This window comes from Ptychodera flava, chromosome 8, assembly GCF_041260155.1.
Source record: "Ptychodera flava strain L36383 chromosome 8, AS_Pfla_20210202, whole genome shotgun sequence".
Classification (NCBI taxonomy): Eukaryota; Metazoa; Hemichordata; class Enteropneusta; family Ptychoderidae; genus Ptychodera; species Ptychodera flava.
Window position 1 is genome coordinate 34,215,545 of NC_091935.1, and position 20,202 is coordinate 34,235,746.

General features: G+C 38.9%; 1 protein-coding gene across 1 annotated transcript; it reads right to left on the reverse strand.

The window, feature by feature from the left end:
- Nucleotides 1-652: 652 nt before the first annotated feature.
- On the reverse strand, nt 653-10,499 carry LOC139139145 (enoyl-CoA delta isomerase 1, mitochondrial-like). Its single transcript, XM_070707950.1, has 7 exons — nt 10,448-10,499; nt 8,526-8,657; nt 7,056-7,177; nt 5,451-5,597; nt 3,753-3,851; nt 2,418-2,616; nt 653-1,703 (listed from the first exon to the last, which is right to left on the reverse strand). Exons 1-7 carry the CDS (start codon nt 10,458-10,460, stop codon nt 1,543-1,545), a joined length of 873 nt encoding a protein of 290 aa, XP_070564051.1. The 5' UTR covers nt 10,461-10,499; the 3' UTR covers nt 653-1,542.
- Between the last annotated feature and the right edge of the window lie 9,703 nt (nt 10,500-20,202).

Consider the following 20,202-nt stretch of genomic DNA (forward strand, 5'->3'; position numbering starts at 1 on the left):
AACACCTTCAAGACGCGCTGCACTAATCACATGAAATCGTTCCGTAACGAGAGATACAAAAACGACACCGAGTTGTCAAAATTTGTATGGAATTTAAGAAATAAGGGCCAAGTCTTTGACATTTTATGGCCAATCATTGATAAAGCATTGAGCTACTCTAACATGAACAAGCGATGTAATCTTTGTATATCAGAAAAGCTGCACATTATCAATGCTGACAAATTTAGACTGTTAAACAAACGCTCTGAGTTTGTTTCAAAATGTCGCCACCAAAACAAATATTATTTATCGAATTTTAACACCACCTACAAATAGAATGGTTGGTCCCAATCATATATGTAAGAGTGTCGAGCTAGTAATCCTTTCACACTATCTGAGGATTGCAAGATGCATGAAACTTAAGTAATAGATTTCATTACTTTGTACTTGAAGTAATCTGTTTATTTTTTTATAACGCTCTGCTTTGGCATTGAGCACTGTAATTTCCCACGAGGACATCTGTATACTTCGATATATATATATATATATATATATATATATATATATATATATATATATATATATATATATATATATATATATATAGTTTGTATAAAATATATATATCCTTGTAAACCTTCATAGGTAATAACTAAACTGAAAACACAACGTTCAATACACTATATATATTCCTTGCCAATGCGGTAAAATTGTAAACCAGATTGAGGACCATTGACAGTACTCGAACTTTATCTATAGCCGTATCACAAACAGAAAGTTAGTAAATTTGCATGTACATAAGAGCGATAAAACCATTTTTCGTAGGTCTTGAACAACGTGTAATACACATCTTTTGCTGCACCATCGGGTGACCAAAGGTCAAGTCGCGTCACGCTATAAATACTAGCATCCGTTATTGTGTGATATTGAAAAACCTTTCAATAGTGATCTCCAATAAGATGAATACGTTTGAAAACGCTGATGAGGTCGAAGGAATAGGGCGGACAACATGTAAAACTGACGATGCTTTGGGTACCTTAAGTTTGTAGAGTAAGCGCGTGGAATTGAAAAAATAGGGTTAACGGACTCATCGTTCCTTACCGTTCACCTTCAACTATAATGCCTTTTCTTTACACAAGTTTTGGTATGTTGGACATGAAAATCGTTGTCAGAACAAAGGATGTTACTGATTAATTCAGAAATATATAAATTTTCTTCTGAACATGAGGTTTGACCAAAACTGCGTACACAGCCTACTGGTATTGACTAGCATATAGGAATTATAAATTTTGTTCGGTACCTAAATTTTATAGTCTGGCATCAGTGGAGAGCCCTGAAAAAATACAAAAAATACTGAGCCAGAATCACTCTATACTCCTTACCATTGTGTTGTGAATGAAGCCCTAAAACGCTGGATTACAACCACAATGCGCAGCTTCATACGGTTGGTCGTGTTATTACAAATTTTTACACAAAGCGTTACAAGTTATCAAAAATAGTCACTAACTTTCCTTATCGTTATTATTTATTACTTGGGAAGTTGCGCGCGCACACAGGTAGTACTTATTTTTTCTTGAGACTTTGGAGGTAATTTCCCATAACTTCTTGCACGGAAGGCTGTAAAATGATGGACGCCATGAAGTCTATATTTTGTCTTCTCGTTGAAGCAAGCTTGTCGATGGTGTCTTTTCGCAGCATGGACTTTGTGAGACGCCTTCCTTCATCTGGAAAATGACAAGTGTAGTGAGAGATGACATTTTACCATCACGTAAAGAATGGTTCATCTTGATTGCATGGAATTCCACTTTAAGTGAAGCCGACGGTAACAAATCAGCTAGCCGGGCAATGCTATAGGCAGCAGTACCGTTTTATCCGGCACGTAATTGTTTAAAGGTGAGAAATGTTGATACGCTAATCGGTATCTATGGGTTACTGATCTCTTAAGTCTCGATACAGTACATGTATCTCGGTGTTCAAGGTCGGAACATAGACCCTCGACGAGGGTCTATGGTCGGAAGGTGGAAACACACGACCTTTCGTGAACCCTGAAATTATTGAAAGTAGCACTAGCTGCGCATATTTTGGATGCAAAATCGTTATGATTTCATCTGCCGTTGTGATGTGACATCGAACGATGCAGATGAAGCCAGACTCCCCTGCGTATTGATACTTCCTACGATGGAAGCAGTTAACGTGACACGGTGATGCGATTGAAACTATTCATTATTTCTTTATCCTCCCGTGACCATTTTTGTATGAGATCACCACTATGACAACACTTTTAATTTTACAAACTGCAATTAGAAGTATTGGAAGCATTTGACTTTTCATACAAAGTACAGATATGGAGCTGCAATTCCTTATGTGAAAGCCTCTTATGGACACTCCCACCAAAATGTGGTGAGTTTTTTTTTGTGAATAAATATAGGGTATCATACCGGCTATTTTAAGCCACTTGTTCATTTCAGCTTTGGCCCGGGCCAAAACTTCATCAGGATCACACAATTCATCCACTAAACCAACCTCCAAGGCCTGGTCACAGCCGTACAATTTACCCAGACTTAAAGCCTTCTCACTTTCTCTATTACCGATGGTTAGTTTCATCAAGTTCATTACCCAGGAAGGCGCCATAAATCCCTGAAATAAAAAATGCAAAAGATTACATGGTAAAGACAAATATTTACAAGTCAATTACAATGTCATGAACAGTTGGGAAACTCTAAAATGTCGAACAGATACCAAGCATTTCTGCCATCATGTTTTATATAGGAGCAAAATACCATTGCCCTTGGCATGAATCAATAAGTACAGTTAACCTGAATACTGATGACTGAAATTTAAAGCTGCGGCAAAAGCTGCCTTTTTTCTGTTTTTCATTACGTTTGTTCTACTTGTAAAACAGACTTCTCTTTCTACTCCCAAATATATATCAAAATGCCCTCTATGTCAAAATGCCCGGTGACTGTTCAACTTTCAATATAATCTGCCTGTGTTAAATGTCCCATGCCATATATAGTTGACAGTTAAATATTAGTCCGCTCCAGAATTTATTTGCCAACAAAAACAATTACAGCGTATAAAAATGTGTTTGTATTGCTAATACTTCGTATTTCAACACACATCAAAGAGAAGACTGACAACACTGCCATTGAACGTACACACTGTAAATACTATAACACGTCACAACTAGTGTTGTTAATAATCCAGCAAGAGAGGAAAGACACTGTATGCAGACCGGTACTATATATTACTAAAATTTAGACGAACAATCGTTGAATGTCATGTGAAGGGTAATAAAAAGGTGACTACAAAAGTCAATATGCATCATTGTGAAGGGCTTCCACACAAGCTAACTGTTACCAACACGGGAATCCTATAGTTATCACCATGCTAACCGTGACCGGTAGATTTCCAGCCCAATACACACCGTGTTTGTAGTTAAAGGTTCATAAGCATTTCATTATGTAACATTATACATGTATTTCAGGTGTATTGACATCAAACAGCTTCTCGCCCCTGAGGTATTCCCTAAACAACGCATACCTGACATTATGGTGTTAATATTTTAACCTCCATCATAGATCGGACAAAATCCATCAGTAGCGTTCCTTATGCTGCTAGTAAAGTGATCGTCTCGGAAATGATTCAATTAACAAACACAGCATTACAATGAAGTGGGGTAGAACTGTGCTACTACATCGTACAAAGCTTACCAGAATGTGATCTGATCTGAATAATGACATAGATAGCTAAATAAATAGCCATGGTATTACCAAAAGTGCCTCATTAAGTCCTATGGTGTATTTTCCTCTGGCCATGATTCTGTAATCACACGACATCGCAAGTACACATCCACCAGCTGGGCTGTGACCCTGCAGGTATTTCAAAACACGAATCAGAATTATCATCGACCACGTTAAAGCCAAACATAAATTTCTCAAAATCATATGAACAAAAGACAAGAACAACGAAAATCTATACAGACTGTTACCACCTATATTCATTTTCCAACAAGGGGAACACGCAAAAGTTTTGGCCTTTCATAACATTGACTATTCGATTTTAAAAGCTGATCCATATTTTTAATCACGCGGGTATCATGGTAATCGAGTATCGCATTAAGGTCAGAAACCCACTAAAGTTATGAATAATCAATCTTAACATCATTGATACCGTTTTCCCCTTGCGGAGCGGGCACAGGGGAAAACTGGTGGCTAGAGTACCCGAGTTCACACAATCTTAGCATGAGGGCTGTTCCGAAGAGCTTCGTTTTCCCTCCCAAATAAAAAAATAAGGCCAATGTCCCTGAAGCTTCTATAGATATGGATACAAAATTAAGTATTTCCTGAATGTATGAAATTATCTCACTAAAGTCATCCTAGGGACCTGTATACCAAATATTAAAGCTGTCTGACTAGCAGTTTTGAAAAACCAAGCGACCTAACAGTCGACAGAGCTCCGCTGTGTTATGTAGAGAATGACTTTCTGTGACACGTGTTGATGACGAAGGTGGATATCTTTGATAGCTAATTTCAGGAAAGCCTGACCAAAAATGGCAAAATTAGCTGCAAAAATACAAAATTGAAGATTTCATTATAATTTCAATATACTACGTTAAGATAAACCCTAGGAACCTGTATACCAAATATCAAAGGTATCAGATCAGTAGTTTTTGAGAAACAAATTTTTTGACCAAAAATGGCAAAAATTACGCCAAAAATACAAAATTGCAGATTTCATCATAATTTCAATATATCATATTTAGTTCATCTGTAGGAACCTGTATACCAAATATCAAAGCTATCAGACAAGTACTTTTTGAGAAATATTTTTTTTGACCATAAATGGCAAAAATTGCCCCAAAAATACAAAATTGTAGATTGCATCATAATTTGAATGCATCATATTTTGATCATTCCTGTGAACCTGTATACCAACTATCAAAGCTGTCAGACAAGTGGTTTTGATGACATAAATTTTTGATCAAAAATGACAAAAAAATTCCTAAAAAATACAAATTTGCACATTTCATCACAATTTGAACAAATCTACGTTGGGTCATCCCTAGGGACCTGTACCAAACATCAAAGCTGTCTGACCAGCGGTTATGAAGAAGATTTTTTACCAAAAATGCCTTTTTTGCACTAATTTGCATATTTTCAACAATATCAAAAAATAAAAAAAGAAAGTTTCTCATAATCATATTTTGCATCCACACAACAAATATCAAATACGTAAGTACTGCGGTTCTCAAGATATTTGAGTGGACGGACATCCTCACAAACGGACATATATAACATACAAACTGACGACGGACGCAGGACTAATACCCATCCCAATAGCTTCTATAGACTATAGTAGCTAAAAAAAAAACGTTCGCATACATAAATCTCTCTGGTCCAAATACGTCTACATCGGTTTTCTGACTCAGTTAGGCGAGAGAATTTACATTTGAATATTCTCATACATACATTGATTGCTGCGATGGTAACCAAAGGTGTTCCGTACAATGTCATCCACATATCTTGAAACAAACTCCAAAACTCACCAAACCTCTCTGGAGTAGTTTTGTACAGCTCGTTGATGTCGAGGCCTGCCGCGAATACATTCCTGACAGTCTACAAAACACAAAAAAAGAAACATAAACAAAACAAAATGCAGACATCAAAATGCAGTCGCAAGAAATACAACACAGATTTAGTCAACTACCGTGTACAGACTCATTTTCAGCCACTGCGCATAACAAACAAGTCAGGTCAAAGTTCACAAAAGTGGATGTAATAACGTATCATACCTTTTTTAAAATAAAATATATCTCACCTGACAAATAAACGTTGTTGTCATGTACCTACTATTTTTGTGAAGATGTGCGAAGATAAACAAGGTTATTTGCTGCTGGTGTAAATTTCTCCTGGCTTAAGCAATATGAAGTACTTGACAGACACATGCGACCAATTTATCCTTCAGATTTAATTAGTCATGACTTATTTACAAGTGAAGAAGATACTTTCGATTTGCACATGCAACTCGGATAAACTGTATCTGATTATCCTTAAAGGTGACGTTGCACTTACTAAAGATGACATTAAAGTAGACTCTCTCACAGCCCCTCGTCCGCTACGTAGCTCTATCCTCAACCATATGGTGATGCGCCCTCAACGGTCTTTCTAGCAAGCAAGGCTCACCGAGCCAGCCGGGTTATAGCGTAGCGGAACTTGGCCGGCTTGGCCGGCTCGCTGAGCCGAGCTTCGCTCGGCTCACCTTCTGAGGACGGTATTATGGTCAGAGGTGAAGCAGGCGAGGGGCTGTGAGAGAGTCTAACATTAAAGATGACATGAAACCCCTCATGATTATTTTCAAGAAGCGGAGAATCTGAAGGGCCATTTGGTAGCTATAGTTTACTCTAAGAATGAATGACATATGTGCTTACTTGGGGCGAAAACTTTAATTTTGATTTTAATTGAAAACAAATGATTTAAATCAAATATTTGATATTATAACATGACGTTTAATATCTCATTTGAAACTAGACTTCATTCAAGTAAAAATCATCAAATTCAAGATAACCAAAACTGAAAAGACTTTCATTCCAAGTGTGAGAAATGTATGCCAAACAAAATTGTCGCTCTGATGTACAGTATTTCAAGAATGAAATGTAAAAATTGCACACTGAAAATTGCACTGTGAGAAAACGTGAGAAAAAGGAAGGAAATCGAGCGATTTTCATAGATTTACACTTCCTCCTCACAAAAACTTACAACTGTTTATCCTGCTAATAGGTGAACAAATTACTGAAAATTGAATTTGAATCCTGGAAAGAAAGGGAATTAGAGCAAAATAAGTTGTATTACATGCGAGGCATTTTAACATGTAAATATATCGCCCAGATTTACTGTAATCTGGGAGATAATGTCTTTCCACAAACATTTCATAGGAAACAGTATGTGACATCGTGACATTATTGAAAGACTCGATTTTTACCCGATGGTAGGGAGCGTCTAGGCATTTAAATCTTTTCAAGCTGACGTTTCATAATCATAGAATCGCTCGGAAAGAGAGTACAGGAATTTACTCACCGATGTCAATATAACACCTCTGGAAGTCTTTTCCAATTCTTTCAAAGTCAGTGTCATGTCAGTGAGCATCTGTCCGTTCATGCTATTTACAGGTTTGCGGCACATCGTTAGGATGGCTATATCTGATTAGAAACGGAACTCTTAGTGTCATGATCATCAACGTAAAATATGTGAACTTAGCTTTCTGTTTTGGAATATGCAAGATACTGACATGGAAGGACTATCACAAAGAGGAAACCAAAAATATCTTTGACAAGGTAGCATGCACCTCGAGGCTCGAAAGTGAAAGATTTAAACATTTGCTCAAACTTTCCTCGACGAAACTTTCAATCATTCTCTTTCTCATTCAAAAATAAAGTCAGGGGACACCGTGCAAATGTTCGTATTAAATAAAGTACCTAAAATTTATAGATTTTTGACATTCAAAATGGACGCCACCCCTGCGTTAACAATTATATGAAAAGAATTCGGTTTTCGAAAAACGGAGACGATAAAAATGTTTCTTCCTTCAAGAGCTTTGAAATTTTTAGTCAAGTGGTAGATCAGAAAAGAATTGTAAACTTTGGGAGTTCGAATATCTGTCCCCGAGGCTCACTCTACCTAACAAAAATATTCTTTGAAGAAAATAACCGTGGATATATTATTTTGATGTGCAAAGACAACCGATGTCAATTGATACCCAGGTAATTTCTCTTCGCCTATTAACGCAAGTGGTCGATTTCAAATGACCCTAGTGGCCATCATGGTTTTTATTGGTCATTCCTGTAGGTAGGGCTCATGTTTACATTTCATTTACCATGGCACGATTAGTTTATATGCGACAAAGAAATGGCCTAGTGAGATGGCAACAAAATAGGGCACACAATTTAACATCTCGGATGGTTAGGCTTAAAAGGATAATTAAAAATATGCTACACGCGAGAGAAAAATGAACCATTACTTCATGTTAAGTGACCACTGCGTTAAAACCTACATTCATTTGAGAGACCCTTTTCATTTACTGTCTAGAGAATCCTTAAGGTAGTATGTGCCTCGAAAGTGAAAGACTTAAACTTTGGCTCAAATTTTCCTCAATGAAACTGTAGACCATTCTTTTACGAAAGCAAAAATAAAAATCAGGGGTTACAGTGCAAAATTTGACACTAGAGAGACAAATTACCTAATATTTCCCGATATCTGAAATTCAAAATGGCCGCCACCCCTGTGTTAACTCTATGGGGTAGAATAAAATTTTCGATTTTCGAAAAACTAAGATGGTGAAAACTTTTCTTTCATCAAGGGCTTTATAATAAGCCCCACAAGTGGTAGATCAGAAAGGAATTGATAAAATTTGAAACCTTGAATTTCTGTCCTCGAGGCGCGCTCACCTTGTATCAATAATGACATCTCAATAAAGCACGTGCATTTTGAATACCCCCTTTGCAGTCCCATCCGAGCGAAGATACACAAAGTACTTTTACAGAAATTCACCTTTATTATCTGGTTCAGTCTCCACAGTTATAAGATCAGTTGATAATGATCTCCTTGATGCTTGTCCAGAGATGGCAATTGCAGACAGTCTACATGGTAGACTTCTGCGTAGAAACGAAAGATTCCGTAATCCTGTGAACAAAAACGAATAGTGACAGACTGTCCTTTACTTTCAATAGCCACTTTTCACTAAACACTGGTCTACGACTAGAAAATGTTTGAATACCAGTCTTAAAAATTATCTCTTAACAAGTCACTGAAAAGTTTAAGAAAGGAATGTGAAGGGTGGATTTCACCTTCGAAAACATACTTTATCATGTTTATCCGCACGAAGGCGAAAACAGTGTATTCTCTTGTATATAACTTGTCATTCCAGTTAGATAACCGTCCATCCCTTTTCAAAACAATTGACTGAACGATAATTAATTGCAGGTGGTGACGTTTTCATAGCACCCAACAAAGATGCATGAAATTCTGCTAAATAAGCTGCAAAATTCCTGTCCCGGTGCTGCGGTAGCACTCACACCAAGGAAAGGCTGGGTACCCATGCATGTTCCGCAAAATTTCAAAACCCCTGATCTGGAATTTTTCAACAAAAAGGACCCCTATTATGAGGAATATACAAGAAAAATATGCAAGAAAACACCCCCTAATTTACAAAATCTTGGAGAGGGTGAGATAATAAGTCTAATACAGTTTACAACAATGTCGATGTTGCATAGAGCAATGAGATTGTCCAGATTCCAAAGAGGTATTCTACGACGGATCAGCTTTTTGCAAAAACACCTTTTTATGTGTTTTACGGACCTAGATTTTGAACCAAAAAACCCTTCTCCCAGGTTTTGGGAACAGACCTGCAGGGGGTACGTATACCCCATTTCCTCAGAGAAAGCCACCACCGGGCTTGCTCTTCACAAACATATTGTATTGACAGCTCCTGTCGGAGTGCTGTGTCATTTAACAGTTCGATGGCCATGATAATTGTAACGAGCAAATTTGCATAAATTGATCAGCTTGCTCGCCCACCTGCAAATGCATCTGCACCTCAGTGTAGTTAAATTGAGTACGTGACCTATGATGACCCTGTTTCTGTGCGGTCAAGCACGCCACCGCCGAACGCCATTCATAATGAGTATTTCTAAAGAAGCAGTGCCGCGATCGACGTCACTGACTTGTACCCCGAAGAATTGCGAAGAACAGAACGCTGTTGGCAGATTTCAGCCGGCACTGCACAGATGAAGGCACAAAATGTTAGCTGCGGCAATTTTAGCCATGGTGGGGCTGGGCTTGGGCTTCTGTCGTGCGGCTTGCTCTATGCCCCAGCGCGAGCCGCACGGCAGAAGCCCAAGCCGCACGACCCAGCCCCACCAAGGCTACAATTATCGTGGCTAACAAAATGTAATCCAGTAAACATGAGTTCTGTATCACAAGGGTTCGGATTTCAAAGTAGTTGAAACTAAAACTGAGAACACTATACAGAAATACTGCATGTTGTTTGTGTGGCATGTTGATGACCTATATAAGTGTAAAATACATTGCCCTGATGCCTCGTGATTATGACCGGCTATACATGTACTCATCTGGACACTTTTTGGAAACGGGTGACCTTCATGAAGCCAGACACAGTCGGCTGTCCCACAATATTTAACGCAGTATTTAACATTCACAGGGTGATAACCTTGCCGCACCGCTGAACGTCAAGGGCCAGGTACGTATACACGCACAGAGACAGGCAGTGAGCTACGCGTTCGAAAACAATGACTGAAAATTACGCCTGAGACTTTCTACATGTACCACGGTTTTCATGATCCTACTTCAACTGTTCTTCGAAGAAGGAAGAGCGCTGAGGGAATCCAAGGCTATCCGTCACGTTCGGGGTGACCATGCACACAAAATACTGGAGTAAACTGTTACAGCCTTACCTATGATCACCATGGCTGGATCAGATGTAGAGCGCAAGCGCACTATAATCAGGTCACGTTATAGTCGGGGTGTACATACGTTGTCTATATGTATGTCCTGTCCCAAAGACATAACTCGTATATATGTTCAATATTTTTCGGCGTGCTCTTTGAGCACATTACTTTAATATATCAGACATTTTTCAGCACGCCCTTCCTGTGCATGACTTTAATAAACAAGAAATATATATCAGAGGTATCAGGATGTTTCATATTTTTCTCCGCGTCCTTCGGGCGCCATACTTTAATAAATCAGAGATATATGCCAGAGATATCTTGATGTTTGCTAAGTGAAAGTGTACCGTTATGAAATCTGCATTTCATATGAAAAGCATGACAAATTCCTGATACTTTTCTGTTCTCTGTATGAGAATTCAGTATGAGAAAGCAACATGCACAAATATTTCACAATATATATTTGATAAAGTGACTTGTTTTAGAGATAGAAAAATGACAAGATATCTTTCATTGTCATTGATGCAACTGTTTTCCTTTGTGTCTCAGGTTTTCTGTAGAATGCTTTTTTATGACCAAAATAACAGTTAAAAAGGCAGTTTTTGTCATTAGCTGTGCTTTTATGGTTTCAATGTTACAAGAAAAGGTCATCTCAGACACTGCACACATCAGATTAGTGAAAATGCCTCTCTATGGCTCCTCAGGAGATTTAATTGGATGGCTGGCAAGTCTTAACACCCATCAAAATTTTGATTTACTGCTTTTTCCTCTTTGATATTAATGATTGACATCCATTTCTGTTCAGGACATCTGGTTAAGCATAGAAAATGTGAAATACATTCACAACTCATTCAAAATGTACTGTATTCAAACGTCAAGATTGACACTTTGAAATTCCTATCTTACAACTGACATGTCAAACAATTTCATTAAAACACAGAATGACTGTTAAAATATAAATGTATGTAAAATATAAAATATATTAATATTAAATACACACACACACACACACACACACACACACACACACACACATATATATATATATATATATATATATATATATATATATATATATATATATATATATATATATATTATGTCCACCTTTTGTTTTACAGTTGTCGCGTGCGGGGGGTCACCCTGTTTTCGAAATTTGGGATAGGGGGGGTCACCTTGTTTTCAAAATTTGGAATAGGGGGGTCAGCCACTTTTTGACGTCAGCAAAAAATAATCCACCGGCCCCCCAGGCCGAAGAAACTGACCAGTCCCTAATGTTCATAACAGAGTGCTACATCTCGACGCTCCTTTGTTTGCAAGGCTTGTTTTCGCCCGAGTGCTCATGGGTTGAATGATAACAATGGCGGCGGATATACCAACGCTTCCCTCGCATAGAGAGAGAAAAGTACGCTTTGCGTAAGTTTACAAGTGCTGCTGAGCACATCGTATACCTACATTGATCTTCGTTTTCGAGCACACCCATCTCGGCGAGATGGGTGTGCTCGAAAACGAAGATCAATGCAAGTTTTGGATTCAAAATGGGCTGTTTTCGGCGGAGAAACCGCACCGTATTTCCGAGGAGCTACCATCTGTAGCGGTTTTGCCTATATACTAATAGCAGTCTGCAAGGGTGTGGTGGGAGGCGGTATAACGCCGGTAACACACCCCTGCCATGCAGAACTTGGTCTAGAATGGGATGTTGCGTTGTGAAATAGAATTCGGAATGGCATGTTGTGTTGTCAAATGAAATTCAGAAGAGCATGTTGAATTGTAAAATAGAATTCGGAATGGCATGTTGTGTTGTCAAATGAAATGAAAAGTAGTAATTTTGGCATGGATTGGACACCATAGAGGATGTGTTGGCCCTGAAAAGGGCCGTTTTGTTTGTGCCTATGCCTATTAAAGGTTGTTAATTGTTTTCCAAGTCAACTATCCAAGCATTTTAAGAGGGGTGATCAAAAAGGCCGGAACAGCCAATTTTGACCAACCGGGTTCAAGAACCCGGGAAAGGTGTTAAAAGTGTGCGATAGATGTGTTTACGACATAAACATTACGAACAGTAGGATTAAGATAGGTATGAATAATCCAAACTGCCCAGTTTCTGTGTGGGGAAAAGTTGCAATGCTTTCTTTTGGCTTCAGTCAGAGTCTTTGGTTCATGGCTTCGATAGTACGAACTCTTTTCATTGTCCACCAGCTCGGGTTTGGAAGATAAAAACCCGTCAAGTAACACAGTGAATTGTTCCCCATCTGTTTTAGGACTCATTTGATTCTGGCAAAGTTCAAAGTGCATTGGGTTTATGACATCTGAGAGCTCTTGGTTATATGTTGACCATTGGTTTATACTCGAAATGGAATGTCGAATTTCAAAGGTGCGGCACAACAAAACAATGAAAACAAAGTTTCTGGAACAGGTGTCACCGAGCTAGCCATTATGAAAATTCCGATGAGGTGAGCAGGCAATCAAAAGAATAGAAGATTGAAGTACTCGCTATACCGAAAGAACTGCACGTATTTGCGTATGGGTACAAACCCACCTGTCGTCACAAAAGTTCTTCAAAATGAATGAAGTGAAAAAGCCAGAGTGATATATTTACATCACCGTGAATATACAAGTTATTCTTGAAATTACTTCGGAATTTTTCTAGACAGCGTGTAAATTTTGACGAATATAATTTTGAAGATATGTTCACTCCCGATATGACCACTCTTCGTAGTTGTTAAGTATAAATCACTTTTTATTTCATAATCAATAAAAAGAAGATACACAAAAAACCCAGGTCCTCAGCCGAATATGAGAAAGGCAAAATGTTCCTCGGACTGGCAAGAGGCAGAGAAAACAAAACAATGCAATAACGATGAAGAACATGACATAGAACATCTAGGCACAAAACCCCAAACAAACAAAAACATTTAACAAGGAGACAAAACATACAAAGACAAAAAAACACATTAAGGAAGTCGTTCTGCCCAAAATCGCCAAAGGATGAAAGGGCATGTGCCCCCATGGCCCGAAAACGGTACAAAATTTATTTGGTGTACGTGACGATGGACTGCGCGACGTCAGTAGGTCATTGAGAGCTCAGATAATTTCTTGCTAATCTCCAAAACTAGCTATAGCTTGTGAATACAAAGTGTGTGTAAAACGCATTGTGACTGTTAAATAGTTTTATTGGATATAAATGCAACAAATTTTAGAGAACATTACAATCAAACTTCCAATGTTGGAAGACAACAATACAATGAAATGGTAACTTTGTGACCTTTTGACACAAACTCGTCAGTAGTAGCGGAAACGGTCGGAGCAATCTTTCGAGGGTGAGGAAAGAGCAAGCTGTACCTTTGATCATAAATCAGAATCTACTTTAGAAATGTCTATGAGAAACAAAATGACATTTAAATCGCCAATTCCATACTCATTCAAAGTCGACACACGGAAAACTATGGGCACCTGATATTCCTGGCAGCTGCAGTTTTTAATCAATAGGCATCCCTATCTGGTTGTTGGCGACTTCAAGTTGGCGGCCGGTCAAGATCGAAGAGGGTAATTGTCATGTAATGAGCCATTCTCTTGAACTACGCAAAATATTAGTTAATTTTTGTATGAATTCTACGGTGGCCCCTACACGCCACGGAACTCTACTACTTTTGAATATAAACTCTAATTTTTCTTGACAATATCTTTAATATTTGTAAGAGATTTTATTTCTCCACCGCAAACTTTTAATTTTGTACGGGCAATTTTATCTTAACATTATCTTAACTTTAACTTCTCGAAAGTAGTTTTAGTTTTAACAATAAAGAAAATATGTTTCTCAAAAGTATTTTTTATTTGTAAAACAGACTTAAATTTTTTTCAAGATAATTTTATTTCTCCACAGCAAACTTTTATTTCTGAACGGGGAAACTATTTTTTGGGTAAACTGTTTTTAAAAACTTTTAACAAAAACACTTTAACTTTTAAAAAATAACTTTAACTTTGAACAAAATATTTGTTTCTCAAAATCATTTTTTTAAAAGAAGTAAAAATTGTTCACAGCAAGAGTTGAAGATTTTTGCTGAGCGCGAACTGAGTTACTTAAATGACATAACCTTATGCTTTTAGAGCAGAAAACTTAAATTCTTAAAGAAAAGTTTTATTTTTCAAGAGTAAAATTAATTTCTTTATGGAAAAAAGATTTTCTCAGAGCAGCAAATTGAAATATAGTGAATAAAACTTTTTTCTCAATGGAGAGAAATTATTTTCTGAAAACAACAAAACTAATTCCTTCAAGATATATTTTCTACATATGAGTGTGGTTTAAGAATTTGGTAAAACTGAACTGAGAAAGAACGAAAAAGGGATGAAAAAGTCAAACTTATTTTTCTTCAGAGCGAAATTTATTTCTGAGAGGAGAAATATTTTATGTGAGGGCGTAATTACCTATAATGCATAGCAAACTCTTTCTAGCGAGAGTAATCATATTTTGGAAGAGTAAAACATTTTTCCGACAAGCAAAACTATTTTAACGGCGGCGGAAGTTAAAGTATCCCCTCATGCAACACCCAAGTTTGATGACCCAGAGTCTCCGAGTTGGTAGCCGGTATCAGACAGTTCGTGTTCGTGTCGGCTACATGGACGATCTGCTCTCCGAGACAACCATGACTGACTTCATCGGCGTTACGGGCACGCCAGCCCGGCCCTACCCTGCCTGCCTACGATGCTGTATAACGCAGGGAACTCACAACATCGTACAAAGGGCTACGGGCACGCGGGTCAGTTGCCACTTGTCTGAGTCCCCGAAGAACGGTTTTATGTTTGAGTGATTCGTCCTGACGGCAGACGGTGTGCGACGAGACCGCATTGGGGTTCTCCACCAGCTCTGCATGGCATAGCCCTGCGTACTAGCCCTGCGTACCGTGCTGTGTGTTTCGGGCGTTACACGGCCTCCACCACGCCCGAAACACACAGCACCCTGCAGCTGCTACCCTGCAGCTGCGTACAGGTCTGTGTTCCCAGCGTTATACGCCGGGAACACACAGACCTGTACGCAGGGCTATGCATGGCAGGGCTGTGTATTGGCAGGGCTGTGTATTACCATAGGGGTCCAATCTCCGATGATGACGATGATGATGATTAAATATTTAAAAATGAAGATAAATAAACATATATTTGGACTCAGTAAATTTGTTGTTATTGTTGTTGTTATTGTTGTTGTCGTTGTTGATACTATTTGCAGAAAAGAACAAAGTATGCGCTGCAAATTTCAACACAGCCTAACTATACATGTGCGTCGCAAATTCAATACAGCCTAACTATACATGTGCGTTGCAAATTCAATACAGCCTAACTATACATGTGCGTTGCTGCCTAACTATACATGTGCGTTGCAAATTCAATACAGCCTAACATTACCCAAGGGGTGTCACTTCATTGCCACACACTTTTTTCGATCGCCAAAAATGCACCTAGCATGCATCGAAATCGGTAAAATTCGACGTAGGGTCAAAGCACATTAGTCCTTCTCAATAATACTCCAACATTTTTACCTCTTACCGATGAAAAGTCGAGAAATCAGCAAGTTTTTCAGCGTATCTGGACGTCTCTTACATTTCAGATTTAAAAGGCGCGGCAGTGTATTGAGTCACGTGGGCGCTTTTCAAATCGAACCAATAGCAGAGCTGAATGGACCAGCGTGAAAACCCGGAGGCAACGTAAGTTTCTCACATCTTTGGAAAGAACGATCTCTTGCTGCGGTGTGAACTGGAACTGTTAAAGTTACCAGAATTTCGTATGCAGACGCACGCAGACAGTGTCACCCATAGTCTTCCAAAGACGTGAGAAACTTACGTTACTGCCGGGTTTTCACGCTGGGCCCATTCGTTCAGTACGGGCTCTGACCCTACATCGAATTTTACCGCTCTCGATGCTTGCTGGGTGCATTTTGGCGAGCTCTGCTATTGGTTCGATTTGAAAAGCGCCCACGTGACTCAATACACTGCCTCGCCTTTTAAATCTGAAATGTAAGAGACGTCCAGATACGCTGAAAAACTTGCTGATTTCTCGACTTTTCATCGGTAAGAGGTAAAAATGTTGGAGTATTATTGAGAAGGACTAATGTGCTTTGACCCTACGTCGAATTTTACCGATTTCGATGCATGCTAGGTGCATTTTTGGCGATCGAAAAAAAGTGTGTGGCAATGAAGTGACACCCCTTGGGTAATGTTAGGCTGTATTGAATTTGCAACGCACATGTATAGTTAGGCAGCAACGCACATGTATAGTTAGGCTGTATTGAATTTGCAACGCACATGTGTATAGTTAGGCTGTATTGAATTTGCGACGCACATGTATAGTTAGGCTGTGTTGAAATTTGCAGCGCATACTTTGTTCTTTTCTGCAAATAGTATCAACAACGACAACAACAATAACAACAACAATAACAACAAATTTACTGAGTCCAAATATATGTTTATTTATCTTCATTTTTAAATATTTAATCATCATCATCGTCATCATCGGAGATTGGACCCCCTATGGTATTACCGGCGTTATACAGTATCCCACCACACAACACCGGTAACCCATACTCGTAGGGCTACTTGGAATCCTTCCCAGGATGCTCGTGATCTAGACTGAACGATCCGTCGCTCGAGGGCGCTCTCTATGCTTCTCTCTCTTACGATGAGGCGTACTCGAGCGACGGATCTTTCAGTCTACTCGTGATCATAATCCCTTCTAGACCACTAATTAACTCATTTATTAGCTCGAATACTATGACGTACGCATTGGCGTACCCAACTGGCAACGCACCATATTGGCGCACGTTTGTTTCAAAACAGTATTTACTCTGAAACAAACCTTCAGTCAAAACTTAACGGATACCGTTCAGTAATTGTGCGTGAGTTCTGTTTCAACTCATTTCTAGGAATACTTCTTCATTTTTTCAAACAAGAAATGTTAAACACTTTCTTGAATTAATTCAACATTTACATGACCGTTGCCAAGAAAATGTGTCCGCACACTTGATAGGGGTAAAAAAATTACGCTATGGGGTGGCAAGAGAACTCTCGTTGCCACGGCGGCAAGACTCTGAGGTCGTTATGCAGGTAGACAAAGTTAAATGCCTTTGCGTTCAAATGGTTAATAGTTGATTAATGACCGAAAAAAATTACCGATCGACTACTTTGATATTTGTTGAAGGTACGCACATCTCCGGAACAAAACATTAGAATTGAAAGATTTCGTCAGTATCTACCGATTTTGGTCGATAGTTGTTCATTAACGTGAATCTTCTCTGTGTGCGAAAAGTAGCTTGTCTGAGACCAAACACCGTGGGCGTTTTAAAAGTTTCAAGCCGGTAAAAAGTATACGTAATTGGCTATTTCGTTCAGCTGTTAATTACGCATAAATGTTTGTGGAAACAAAACAGAAATAGTCTCGCTTGGAACAGAATCATATTACAGTGCTGACAATTCTAACAATGTCACCGGTCGAGAAACAACTGTAAACTTGGACGTTAGATTTTAAATCACCTGAAACGCAGAATATTTAACCACAGACCCACAAAACCTTACTTTTAAATAAACATAAGTTTCGCCTGACTCACTTTCATACTGAGCCATGGGTTCCATTCTTAACTTGCCGCTACTGACTGATACCCGGTTGCCGGGGGGGGGGGGGGGGGGGGGGGCGCAAAAAGACTAAACGAATGACTGACTGACTGAAACCATTGAGGGCGCACAGCGTGGGCCCAGTCCTCTCAGCTCACATTCAGCACGGTAACCGTGCATTCAGTGAACCTGTGTAGCACGAAGTTGGCGTCAAAAGGAGTCACGTCATCCTGGAAACCTTCCCAGGATACTCCTGATCAAATTCCCTATCATACCACTAAAGAAGTCATTTTTAGCTCCTATATTATGACATACGAATTGGCGCACCCAATTGGCGCACCCAGTTGTTTCCAAATAGTATTTAATCTGAAACAAATCTTCTTCAGTCAAAACTTATACCGTTCATTAATTGAGCTTGAGTTCTGTTTATTTCGAGGAATCTTTCTTCATTTGTTCAGACTGGAAATGTTAAACACTTTCCTTGAATTAATTTAACATTTCCATGACTGTTGCCAAGAAATAACGATATGATCATGCATGTCCACACACTTCTTAGGGAGTAAAAAACACTGTGGCGGCACCATAGGGTGGTAGGAGAACTCCCGTTACCATGGCGGCAAGACCGTAAGTCGACCACACAATCAATTAATCGGTCGTTATGCAGGTAGATAAAGTCAAATGTCTTTGCGTTCAAATGGTTAATAGTTGATTAATGACCGAAAAATTAACCGATCGACTGCTTGGATATTTGTAGAAGGCAAGCACATATCCGGAACAAAACATTAGAATTGAAAGATGCTTCGTCAGTATCTATCGAGTTTGGTCGATAGTTGTTCATTAACGTGGTCCTCTCTGTGTGCGAAAAGTAGCTTGTCTGAGACCAAACACCGTGGGCGTTTTAAAAGTTTCAAGTCGGTGAAAAGTTATACGTAATTCGCTATTTCGTTCAGCGACGCATAAATGTTTGTGGAAACAAAATAGAAATACATTGACATCGAGGACTGCGTCTGTCTAAGAACAGAATCATATCAGTGCTGACAATTTTAGCGATGTCACCGGTCGAGAAACAACTGTAAACTTTGACGTTGGGTTTTCGATCACCTGAAAGGCAGAATATTTAACCACAGACCCACACGTACACTAGGTTATCAGTGCTTGGAAAATGCAGATCATTTCTTGGTGCGGACTTGGACACTGATCGATATTTGATGTCATTTTGTCCAAAGTCTTGGGTGTTGTCTATGTTAAATGAACAATTGCTTGATAGATGCTGTGTCTAGATATACTCCGGCTTATTGATTTCTCAAAACACCACGTCGATTTCCAAACATTGAGAATACGTTATGTGAACAAATATACTTTTAAAAGCATGATTTTGACGACTAAAGTTTGAAACGTCGAAAAAGTTTCCTTTGAAAAGACGAATAATGGTGATATGTTATGTGGTAAAAATGCTTAAAATATCAGCAGAATAGGCGAATCGTTATCGTTAATTGTCTTCAAAGTTGTCTGATTAGCTCAGATCACCACGTAGAGAACGCTCTCTTCTGGTGAAGTGTGCATCCCATGGTAATTGGCAACGCGCTTGTACGGTTACTGTGCACAGGACGGTATTGCTTATGCCTCGCCAGTCAAGCGATGATCATGTACACCACCATTTCGTACTTTTTTGTGATATAGTTTGAAACATCCAAACAGTGTTTTGTTACATAGCAACAGATGATATATATATACAGTGTTTCGTTGCTTTTTGCGTAGGTCAGCGGAGCGGAAATTATTGCTCTGGCTCGCGAGAATGTTTCATCCGAGGTCCTTTAGAGTAGCGATAAGCGTGTTATGCAACAGGGCGAAGATTGAAATTGTATTTCGTTCAACAGAAGACCCAACTTACACTCGACTGTTGTCAGCATTTTGGCGCCCATACTTGAACTATAGACCCTCGAGAACGTCTATGCTTGAACTTGCACACTTTGGAAAGTGATATTTAACAAGCCTGATTCAAGACAATTTGACCATTCTTATAATTTCGTCTTTTAGAGTGTAATTCCGACCATTGGGATACATTTCACAGTCCTTACCTTAAATTTAATAGTGAGGTATGGGCGAAAGAGAAGAGTTTATGTCTGGAGAAGTACCCAAACATCACTCAAACACACAGATAAAGTTTCA